Below are 12,913 nucleotides of genomic sequence, written 5' to 3' on the forward strand. Positions count from 1 at the left end.
TAGATAGATTTAAGAGAAACTAGCTCAAAGTCTGTAATTTTCTTTGGTCTATATCCAAGAAAAAAACATGTAGTCAAAAGAAAGCCAACAAAAGCCAAATAACAAAGTCAAAAGGTAAAAACAATGAGAAATTACTTCTACTTCGTCAGTTCCTCTGTTTCATACTTTCATTATACTTATTTTATTTGACTTTTTGTACAGTCTAATGTCTTACTTTACTCATTTGTATATTGAAGCATACAAATATAAAAATAATAAAAAGTTAATTTTATGAAAGTATACGATTAGCGATTCAAACAAGATCTTGACTAAATTTTTTTTCTTACATATTAACCGTTATATATAAAAAAAGCTTGAACGATAAATAACGTCAATAACGCAATGTAGCAAGTATTTCAGAACGGAGGAAATATATAATAAATTTATCTTATATAATTACTATATTATTATTCCACATAATTTTTGCACATTTATTAATGTATAGGTTCAATCACAAATATCTTAAATTATATATAATTAAAAATCATATAAAATTAATATCTTAGACAAATCAAATAAAATTTTTCTTCATTATATATGAGACAATAACAGATTCTTCCCTTACACTTTAAACTTCATCCCTCTCTAAACATTATAAAATTTCCTACCAATTAATTATTCATTTTATATGTTTTATTAATTAAGTTCACTACGCTTCTTTTAAAAAGAACTAAATGTCGCAAACTCAGTTGCGACAGTTAACAAAAAAGTCGATCCGGAATCAGCATTCAGCAGCGAGAAGACTTCTTACAGTTAAGTGAACCAGCAGATGCAGTAATAGAGGAAACAAGGGTAGATGGTCTAGCACCCAAGCTAGATGCCCTTGCATAGCTAGCTGAAGCACCTGCACCCGATGCCCTAAAATATGCACCATTTAGCATTAGGTCTCCTTCTGACCTCCAATTCCAATTCTTCCATTCACTTTCCGGGGCATCCTCATGTTTAGTCACCTGTACATTTAATGTATTAAAATGATTACTTATAATTTTAAAGTGGTCAATTACAAAAATGTGCTGATTATATGAGTCCGTCTAATGGTGAAACGGTCAAATAAAATTGGTTTCAGTTTTACATTTTTTGATATATTAACGTTCGCTATGCATTAGATATCAAATTTATGATTTTACGTAACATATATTATGTCATACTACCTCCATTCCTCTGAAAAAGAGACTTTTGCTTTTTCCTTTTTCACGCTATATGCACGTTATATGCAATTATTTAATGTTTAATATTTCTTATTATACATAACGACATGTTATTCACTAATTTTTTTTCTTAATTTCTGCATTGAGATGAATCAAACAAGATTACACTTGATTATGTTTTAATTTATAAATTAAAAATAAAATACAAATTAAGAGTAATAAATAAATAGTGTCAAAAAATAAATGTCCCTTTCTATTGGAATGGAGGGACTATAAAATTTGATCCGTTTCTATTTTTGGACATTATCCACTCATTTTTTTATTCACTTTTACATATTTATCTTATTTTTTCATTACATTCACACAATTCTTTTACTTTTCCATTAAATATCACTTTATTTATTTTTCTTAATTTTTCAGTTAATTATCTTTGAGGTAAAATTTGTGGGGGCATTCAGGAAATATACAATTTCAAAAAGTAAACATATGGAGTAGTTAAGAAACTTATTAGGACCTCTTTGCTGAATCTTCTATCAGGAGCCAAAAATCTGTTGCCTTGACTATTGATAGTAGGGTTAGCACTCCCACCTATGGCATACATTTCCCAATGGGTGTAGTCATTATTCACCACATGAAAATATCCATGTCTACATCTGCATTGTTGTTCAATTATAATTAATAATAATAATCTTATTAAATTTATCTTCACTTTTTACTTAATAGATGGATCTACATGTATGGATGCAAAAATACAAGGGATCACACAATTAGTTCTATAAAAAACGATAGCTCTACAAAATACAATCAGGAAAATATTTGTAACTATTTTCTTGTATAAACAAAAAGATTATTTATGACTAATTTATCTGACCCATAATTTCAAAACATTATCTATAGCTTTACGTGTTTTGTATGAGATATTGAATTGTTGGCTATGACTATGACTATGACTATTTATAAGTTTACGTAAAACTAAAAAGTGGATAGAAAATTACCTTGGCATCCTTTGAACAAGACCTTCACCAAAGTGGTTAAAAGCAATGGTAGCTTGCATATTTTTATCATCAGTATATGAATCACTATGACCTAATAACATGACCTTATCATGATGAGTCATGTAATTGTTAGAAATAGTTATGGCTGTTGAACCCATGATAGCATCAATCAAACCATCTCTACAATTTGATAATGAACAATGATCTACCCATACATGACTAGCTCCAAATAATGATACACCATCACCGTCCGATCCCCTTCTTAATCCATAATGATGTGGATTGCTTCTCACCATACCATACCCACCTACAATGACCAGCCCAATAAAAAAAGTCAGTAATAACACAAGTAAAGAGTAGATCTAGAAAAAATACAATATGAAAAAATATATCTATATACCACTAAAAAAAGCCTTTGTCTCTAACATCCACAACAAAAAGGCGACAAAATTGCTCTTCACCATTTTGTCGACAAATATGGTGGCAACAAATCATCTTGCATTGTCACTAAAAGCTGTTGGCGACAAGAATGGCGACATAGTCTTTTTGTCACCATAGTGTATGAATCATAATCATAAAAATATATCATAAATTATAATGTTTATTGAACTCACTGTCTCACCTGGCTTACAATCATGTATATTGATGCCATGAATGATGATGTTAGTCACATATTGTATGGTTATGCATGGTCCACCAGCAATGTGAACACTTGCTCCTCTACCATCAATTGTCTTGAATGAATTCATGATCAATTCTTGTTTTAATTTGATGACCATGTCTCTTTCAAATATGATCCATAGTGGTTCATCTTGAACTACAGCATATCTAAGGGTTCCGGGTTTAGGATTAACCGGGTCATTATCACTCGAGTCAGTGACCACGTAAATACGCCCGTTTTTGCCCCCAATGGCATTCTTTCCAAACCCAATTGCACAATCGGCCAGTCGTTGGCGATTTTCATGCCAATTTGGGTCGCATCTCCAGCAATCATCAATAGGATTTCCTGTTCCACAAGATAGGTAGCTCAAGCTCCTCCTAGCAATGGATTCATTGATTTTCCTACATATCCATATGGGAGATCATTCAATATATACAACTCCTAAGAATCTTAGACTATAATAGAAATAAATGTACATTTGAAGGACCTTGCATAGAAATCTCAAATTCTAGGACTCAATCATTCATCATGTGATGCTATTTCTAATATACTTCAAAGAAACCTAAAAAGTTGCTAAAACATTTCTAACATTGACAAGAAAAACATAGTAAATTAAGACACAAGCAATAAAGAACAAGTGGTAGTATAAGAATGTACGTACCTATGTACTTCATGTACAACAATTTCAGGGTCAGGGTGAACCACGGGTATTGAAAGAATAAAAGTAGGGGCTAAGACTAAGAAAGAATACAAGAAGAATAACATTGTATAAAATGGGATACAATTAAGGACTTCACTTTGTATAGAGGAAGAGAGGGATGAATTTTGAAGTGAACTCCTATTTGAATGTGAGTTAGAAATTGGGAGGGAGAAGTATTGTTTATAAAGACGTAAAAAGCCGGGTTAAATGGCGTGATTAAACTACAAATTATGTGGGTCCCTTTACCCTTTCCATATGTTTTGGGTATTAAGTGGGTCCCTTGTTGATTAACAGGATTTATTGGTAGTTTTGGTCGTTAAGCACTGTCCCCTTTAAGAAAAAAAATACACAAGTGTAAAATATTGGACTAGAAATGCTTTTGCGAACGATCGTTTTTTAGCGAGATGGTCTTTAAATAAGAATTTTATTATATTTTAATAATTTTTATTTTGGACTACTTAATCCAAATATGAGGTAGCTCTTACAATGAGACTACCGTCTCATACAAGAATTTATTTTAGGAATATTTTCTTTGGGTTACTCGGCAATTTTGTGTTTGCTTATTTAATTGTCTTATTTGACCAATTAATAATATTGACTCCTGAGCTAGTTGTCTAAGCAAACTACTCTTGTTAGTAACCATATCTCAATGAGAAGGTTTCAAAATAAAGAGTTATACTCTCATATTTATATTAGTTGTCCTATTAAACTCATGTACAAAACACATCACATAGTAACTCAATGAGACCCCTCATACTGTGTAATTAAAAAATTCGTTAAAAATAATTATTAGTTGTTGGTAACTATTTGAGAAAAAATGGGTCAAACCAAAAGTAATGAAAATATTTACATTATAATTTTTCTTTTTAGCTAAATTAATAATTATTTAGTACAAAATGTTTATGGCATTATTTATTTTCTTATTACAAAGATAATCACGCATGTGGTATCAATACACTGATATGTTCCACCAAATTTATGCCACTTACTATTTTAATTTGTCTTAATAAACATATTTCTATTTATTTGAATTTAACTTAAATTTATATATAACTCATATACATATTTTAGTACTAATTAAACTTTTAAAATTTAAAACAATTAAAGTTAAATAACTAAATCAAGATCCGTTTAGGACTTATATCCATTAGAACTAGCGGATTTGAGTTCGAGTTTAAAATTTTCAAGCCCTAAAGATCCAAATTTGGATATGGATCCACAAATATTTATGAGTTCGAATTTGAGTCCGATTGAACCCAACCCATGACCATGAGATCATCCCTACTCGCCTCATACCCACCCGTCCCGCCCCATACCCACACGCCCTGCCTCATACCAGTTCGCCCTAGATCTTGAGTGTACTATTTTATAGCAATTATGTATATTTTTATCGAAAACTATAAAAGAAATTAAGAATATTAAGTTTATTTATTACATTGTACGATATAAGTGATATTAGATGTATAATTAAATTTGTAAAAAATTTAGATTTTATATGGAGCATAAACTATTAGTGAATCTAAGGCGAATAAATGTCGGTAGAGTGATTGATCATTGTGGATGAGGATGAATTTAAGTACATGACTAGGTCGGTGGGGTAGAGTGATTGACCATAGTGAATGAGGATAAATTTAATTGCATAACTAAGCTGGAAGACATTATAAAATTTTCATCCGTCATCGATGGTGAATAGGTGATAGGTATGAAAATAGTAGTTGGGTATGGGGAAGATATATGGCACCACTAGCCCATTTTGCTATTCATATAACTGAAAAAATATGCATTTTCATATGCTTTTGCGAACAAAATTATAATCACAAAAAAAATTATAAATGTCATAAATAGAATTGATCCTAAAGGTAGGTCAAAAAGGCATGAATGACATTTTTATCAAGGGGTATAGTGGTGCCTAGGAAAACCTTAAGGCATACAAATAGAAGGTTGCCACATGTACTTAGAATGGTTTAAATATTTTTTATAGTTGCAATTAATATTTCTTTTTTTTTTTTAAGTATATGACATTAAGATAATGTCAATTAAATTACTGTATGATTTTATTACTAACGTTAGGATGTATTATAACATTAGAATGTAGTTAGTAGAAGGAAGAAATAAAATAGGAACATTTATTTATAGAAAAATTATCCTGGATAATTTAATCTTTTTCAATTTTTTCATTGTAATTTCAACTATTAATTAATCATGAATATCATTATACTATTAATTAAAATAATTGGAAAATTTCATGTGGCATCCTCACAATGATTTGCCACATGAAATAATCAAATTAATTAATCAGACTATTAACTAAAAGAACTAAAAAATTCCATGTGGCATCCTCGCAATGATTTGCCTCATGAAATAATCAAATTAATTAATTTTTATATTTATTAAACTAAATAAGGTAAAAGTTGATTTTATTTTATTAAACTAAAATAAATCCACCAATCATACTATCAATCATCAATCAATAATCAATAATCAATAAAATTCAATAAAATATACTAATGAAGAAACGACTTGAGATACGTGTTAGAGTGTCATTAAAAGTTATTCCACCAATTTTCTATTATTGACAAGAAAACTTTTGATATTTAGGAAAATAATTAACTCATCAAAACATGTAGTATTTGTTGATTGACTATAACTATACGTGATGATCTATTGAAATACTTTAGTTCCTTATATAAACCAAAAAATATATATACGTAAATCTTTATTTTAACTTAGATAATAAATCATCATCATATAATAAGCTAACTAATTTGGCTATTTTTCAACTAAATCTTCCCTCCTATCTATCATAGTTGAAGACTTTTAAAATTTTATTTGTCTTAATTATCAATAATTACTATGAGTATATGTTTTAATATTGGTGTATAATAAATTATTTATTCACTTTGATAATAATAATAATATCATAACAAATATAAAGATTTAATAATTAAGTTTATGTTGTAAATGAATTAATTTTACAAAATAATATCTTTATTCATTTCATTAAATATTTGGATTAAGGTTTTAATTTGGGCAGATTTTAGGGTTTTAATTGGGGAAAAAAAGATTAAAATGTTGATGTAGGAAGTTTGATGCAAATGAAAATGAAGGTTCAGTTTCTATAAGTAGTAGTTTGAATAAATTCTGATGCAAATAATTGAATAAATTCACTAATTAATAAAGCCTATTTTGTTAAAACTTAGAGAGATAAATATATTAATTAGAGAGATAAGGAGGAAGTAGAATGAGTAAAAGTTAGAAGATAGAGATGTTTTTACTCATTGGTGTAGTTTTTACAATGGTGAACTTCCATATTTATAGGCAAGTTCATCCACAATTACATTGAATGCATTCACATTAGGGTAAATACATTAATTACCTTTCACACTATTCATTAATTACCTTTCACACTATATCTCAACACTCCCCCTTGAATGCATTCTAATTATGTAAAAAGAGTAAAATATTATTACAATATTTCTATTTAATACTGCCTCGTTAAAAACCTTGTCAGGAAAAACCCAATGGGATAAAAACCTGAACGAAGGGAAAAAGAGTGCAGTAAATATGATTCTCCCCCTGAGTTCAACATATATCTCGTAGATGACACATTCCAATTTTATATACAAGTTGCTCGAATCTCTTTGATGGAAGGGACTTTGTGAATAGATCTGCAAGATTTTCACTTGATTGAATTTGTTTGACTTTTACTATTTTGTACTTCTGGAGGTCATGTGCAAAGAAGAGTTTTGGAGCTATGTGTTTGGTTTTATCCCCTTTTATGAAGCCTTCACTAACTTGTTCAATGCAACCGGTATTATCTTCAAAAATTACAGTTGGAGAATTTATTATCGAGTTTATCCCACATTCTTCTTGAATGTGACCAATTACTGACCTTAACCAAACGCATTCTCTACTTGTTTCATAAAGAGCGATTAATTCTGCGTGGTTTGATGATGTAGCTGTCAGTGTTTGTTTCGTGGATCTCCAAGATATTGCGGTACCTCCATATGTGAATACATATCCATTTTGTGATTTAGCCTTATGGGGATCTGATAAGTATCCAGCATCTGCATATCCAACAAGTGTAGCATCTTGCTTTGATCTATAAAATAGTCCAAGATCTTTAGTTCCTCGAACGTAGCGCAACAGATGTTTTATTCCGCTCCAATGTCTCTCTGCTGGTGAATTACTATATCTAGCTAATAAATTAACAGCGAAAGCAATATCAGGTCTTGTATTATTAGCTAGATACATCAGGGCTCCAATTGCGCTTAAATATGGCACTTCAGGGCCAAGAATCTCCTCGTCTTCTTCACAAGGTCGAAATGGATCATCTTTTGGTTTTAATGATCGTACTATCATTGGAGAGCTCAGTGGATGAGCTTTGTCCATATGAAATCTTTTTAGCACTTTTTCTGTATAGTTGGATTGGTGCACAAAGATTCCACCCCTTAGGTGCTCCATTTGTAATCCAAGGCAAAACTTTGTTTTTCCAAGATCTTTCATTTCAAATTCTTTCATCAAATATTTTGCAGTTTGTTCAAGTTCTTTGGGAGTTCCAATGATATTTAAATCATCAACATAGACTGCAGTTATAGAAAATCCTGATTGAGTCCGTTTAATAAATACACAAGGACTGATTTGATCATTTTTGAATCCTTCTTTCAGGAGATATTCACTAAGACGATTATACCACATTCTTCCAGATTGTTTTAGTCCATAAAGTGACCTTTTCAGCTTTATGGAAAACATTTCTCGTGATTGGTGGTTTTCTGGCAACTTAAGTCCTTCAGGGACTTTCATATAGATGTCTGTATCAAGTGAACCATATAAATATGCGGTCACAACATCCATAAGTCGCATTTGCAAACTGTTTGAGACAGTTAGACTTATCAAGAATCTTAGTGTAGTCGCATCTACTACTGGAGAATACGTTTCTTCATAATCAATCCCTGGTCTTTGGGAAAAACCTTGTGCTACAAGTCGTGCCTTATATCTGACCACTTCATCTTTTTCATTTCTTTTTCTTACAAACACCCATTTATAGCCGACCGGTTTTATACCATTTGGTGTTTGTGTAATTTGTCCAAAAACTTCTCGTTTTTCAAGTGACTTTAATTCCGCTTGAATAGCATCTTTCCATTTCGGCCAATCATTCCTACGCCGACATTCTTGTATCGTTCTTGGTTCTATATCATTTTCATCAAGTGTTATTTCGGTGGCGATTGAATGAGCAAGTGCATCATTAACAATAACATTCTTTCGATTTATTTGCCTTTTAGTTGAAATGTAATTAATCGAAATTTCATTGTTATCTTTGATATTATTATTTTCTTCTTCTCTGAGATTTTCATCCTCATCTCCAAGACTTGTTTCTTTACAATTCATTGAAGAAGTAATATTGATAACATTTGCCATTTCATTCAACCTTTTGGATTTTCTTTGTTTCAAATCCTTTGAACCAAGTGGTCTTCCACGCTTCCGGCGTGCAATAGATTCAGTTTCAGTGGTTTTGTTATCAGTGGGAATTTCAATTCGTGCCGGAATATTTGCGGCAGGGATATATGATTTTGTCACTTGCTTTGTTTCTACAAATGCATCAGGTAATATGTTTGCAATATATTGATTATGGACAATTTTTCTAACTTCTTGTTCAGAAGCATTTGTTTTTGGATCATATATTTTCAAATGCATTGCATTCCATGTGAGATCTATTTCCTTCTTATTTGGGTCCACTTTCTCTCCCCCTAAGGATGGGAATATTGTCTTATTAAAATGACAATCTGCAAATCTAGCATTAAATAAGTCACCGGTCATTGGTTATAAATATTTGATAATTGATGGGCATTCAAATCCAACATAAATTCCCATCGTTCTTTGTGGACCCATTTTTGTACGTTGGGGTGGCGCAATAGGGACATATACTGCACATCCAAATATTTTCAAGTGTGATATATTTGGTTCTCGACCATGCACTAATTGCTGTGGTGAATATTTATGATAAGCACTTGGTCTCAATCTTATCAATGACGATGCATGTATTATTGCATGTCCCCACGCAGATGATGGCAATTTCGACCTCATTAATAATGGTCTTGCTATTAATTGGAGTCTTTTAATCAATGATTCAGCCAGACCATTTTGAGTATGAACATGAGCTACTGGATGTTCTACGTCAATTCCAATTGATGTGCAATAATCATTAAAAGTTTGAGATGTAAATTCTCCGGCATTGTCAAGACTTATTCGCTTAATTGTATAATCTGGAAATTGATTTCTCAATCGAATGATTTGAGCAAGTAATTTCGCAAATGCCACATTTCTAGTTTGTAGGAGACTTACATGTGACCATCGTGTTGAGGCATCAATCAATACCATAAAATATCTAAATGGCCCAGAAGCAGGATTAATTGGCCCACATATATCTCCATGAATTCTTTCTAGAAATTTAGGAGTTTCAGTAGCAATTTTATTTAAAGATGGTCTGATTATCAATTTGCCTTGTGAGCATGCAGAACATGATAATTCATTTGGTTGGGGAATTCTCATTTTCTTCATTGGATGCCCAATTGAATTTTCAATGATTTTTCGCATCATTCCCACACCAGGATGACCCAATCGGTCATGCCATAAATTTATCATTTCTTTATTATCTAACTTCTGGTTAGACACCATGTTTATCTCAACCGGTTTTATGTTAATGCGATATAATCCCGATGCATATGCTGGTAATTTTTCATGAATGCTTTTCTTGCCGCATTTTTCAGATGTGATGCATAAATATTCAGTATGATTTTCGGTCATTGTTTCTAAATGATAACCATTTTGGCGTACATCTTTGAAACTTATGAGATTTCGTCGAGATTTACTCGAATATAAAGCATCATTAATTACTAGCTTTGTCCCATTAGGAAGTATTATTTGAGCTTTTCCATATCCCTCTATTAGTGTAGTGGTTCCAGAGATTGTGGTGACATCTGCTTTCACCATTTTCAACTCAGAAAAATATTCTTTGTGCTTTAGGATAGTGTGAGTTGTTCCACTATCTAGGAGGCATTGATATTTGACTCCATTTTCAAACTGATCCATATCTTCATATTAAATAAATATATAGTTAAAATAAAATTTCATTAACATAAGGTGATATCAAAAAAAAAAAAGGAGATTGCATATAAAAAGAAATATAACTAAATAATTGCCACAACATTATTAAGAAAAAAATTCAAATATCTTCTTCGTATTCTTTATCATTTTCATCGCCATCTAAATAGAAGTCTGAAAGGTCAAGATTAGGCATCGACGTGGTTGCTTTATTATAAGGATCGACATTGGGCATTGAGGTGCTTGCTTCATTAAAGTTTGCTTCCACACCTTTTCCTTTTTTCTTTTGGGAGGCTAGATACAGCTCAATCAAATGTTTGGCAGTACGACATGTACGTGACCAATGCCCTGTCATGCCACATCTGTAACAAATACTTTCTTTTCCTTCTTGATGGCTATTTCTATTGTGATAGCCAACTTGTTTTCTCCTTCGAGAATTATTACTGTAATGATCATTTTGATAATTTTGGGGAAAATGGCCTCTACCGGATCCTTGAAACTATCTACTATGTCCATAAAAATTTCCACGACCTCGACCTCATCCTCGTCCTCTTCCTCGGAAATTTCCGCATCCTCTACCACGGTTATTATAATTTCCACAGCCTTTATTTTCAACAACATGTGCTTCAGGCACATGTGTTTTAGTAGAGTGTGTCTCACGGATAGCTTGAGATCCAATAGGTCTCATATTATGATTTTTCCAGACGAGATCATTGTGCTGTTCAGCCAATGAGAGTACTACACTCAAATCTGAATATCTTTTGAAATTTCTTTCTCTATATTGTTGTTGCAGAATAATGTTTGATGGATGAAAAGTAGATAATGTGAGTTCAATCATTTCTGCATCAGTCACCGGGTGCTCATAATATTTCAACATTGATGCAATTCGGTATAATGTTGAATTTTACTCACTGAGAGTCTTAAAATCAGAAAATCTTAAATTCTTCTACTCATGGCTAGCTTGTGGAAGAAGCACCCTTTTGTGGTGATCAAATCTTTCAACAAGAGAGTCCCACAATGTTTTGGGATCTTTTATAAATAAATATTCAAATTTATGGCTATCATGAATATGATGCCTCAAGAGGATTAAGGCTTTGGCCTTTTCTTGATTTGTAGCTACCTTTATTTTGGTAGCTTGAGTTCCATCTATTGGATCCTTTTCTTTTACTTCCAATACAGTATGTTCAAGTTCTTGAGCTTCTAAGTTCATGATGGCATCTTCTTTCCATTCTAAGAATTTTTGTCCAATTAAGTCTAATATGTTGAATAGCCTTTTGGTAATTTCTGCCATACTTGCTACATAATATATAATTGTTTTGTAAGTATATGACAATGCAATAATTCTTATATTTTCATAATAATAAACCATTAGAAAAATTATGATGTTTTAATTTCATAATCTTCTCCCCCTTGGTTTATTGTTATGAATTTGTTGTAGATAATAAATTTAGGAATAAATCAAGAACAAGAGGGATAATAATAATAATAACAAGGAGAAGAACGAAAAAAAATCAAAGACAATAAATGCTAAAGAGGGTAAAAGAAATAACATTTACATAATATATTAGTATAATTTATCATACAAAATGCACTAACAAACAAAAGAAAATATGACAAAGAAAAACATGTGCATTTTGTTTCTTCTTCTTCAAAATAAATTATTTCTTTATAATTATTATAATTCCTAATGCTACAAGAAGGACCACCAAGCCCATAATTAAGGAGATATATAATTTGAGTTTGGCAAAATTTTCTTCAAATCTAAAAGTATGGGAAGAGGAAGAAGATGGATTGTTTTTGTAATGGTGGTACATTGTCGGTGGAAGGAAGAAGGAGAAGGAGGGTTTTTGATGTAAAGAGTAAAGTTGAAAGGATAAGGAGTATGTGGTAAAAAAATTGGGGTAATCCTATTTTATAGAGGGTTATCCCAAATTGTACAATATACCGTATTGTTATGTATACTTAAAAGAAATACTTAAAGTAAAAGGTAAAAAAATGCACATGGATATAAATGCAAATACTGCAAATAAAAAATATACATATAAATATACGAGAATAAAAAAAAATAATACTAACCGTCCATTTAGGCGGTAGAAGAAAAAACAATTAACCAGCCGTATAGGCGGTTTAAAGAATAACAAAAGAAATAAATAATACTAAACGTCCATTTAGGCGGTAGAAGAAAAAACAATTAACCAGCCGTATAGGCGGTTTAAAGAATAACAAAAGAAATAAATAATACTAACCGTCCATTTAGGCGGTAAAAAAG

At 31.2% G+C, this 12,913-nt stretch overlaps 1 protein-coding gene across 1 annotated transcript; it reads right to left on the minus strand.

Moving 5' to 3' along the window:
- Window positions 1–550: 550 nt before the first annotated feature.
- Window positions 551–3,697, minus strand: LOC130826938 (probable pectate lyase 18). Its single transcript, XM_057692570.1, has 5 exons — window positions 3,505–3,697; window positions 2,805–3,244; window positions 2,183–2,489; window positions 1,702–1,840; window positions 551–989 (listed from the first exon to the last, which is right to left on the minus strand). Exons 1-5 carry the CDS (start codon window positions 3,606–3,608, stop codon window positions 768–770), a joined length of 1,212 nt encoding a protein of 403 aa, XP_057548553.1. The 5' UTR covers window positions 3,609–3,697; the 3' UTR covers window positions 551–767.
- Window positions 3,698–12,913: the final 9,216 nt, after the last annotated feature.

This window comes from Amaranthus tricolor, chromosome 11, assembly GCF_026212465.1.
Source record: "Amaranthus tricolor cultivar Red isolate AtriRed21 chromosome 11, ASM2621246v1, whole genome shotgun sequence".
Lineage (NCBI taxonomy): Eukaryota > Viridiplantae > Streptophyta > Magnoliopsida > Caryophyllales > Amaranthaceae > Amaranthus > Amaranthus tricolor.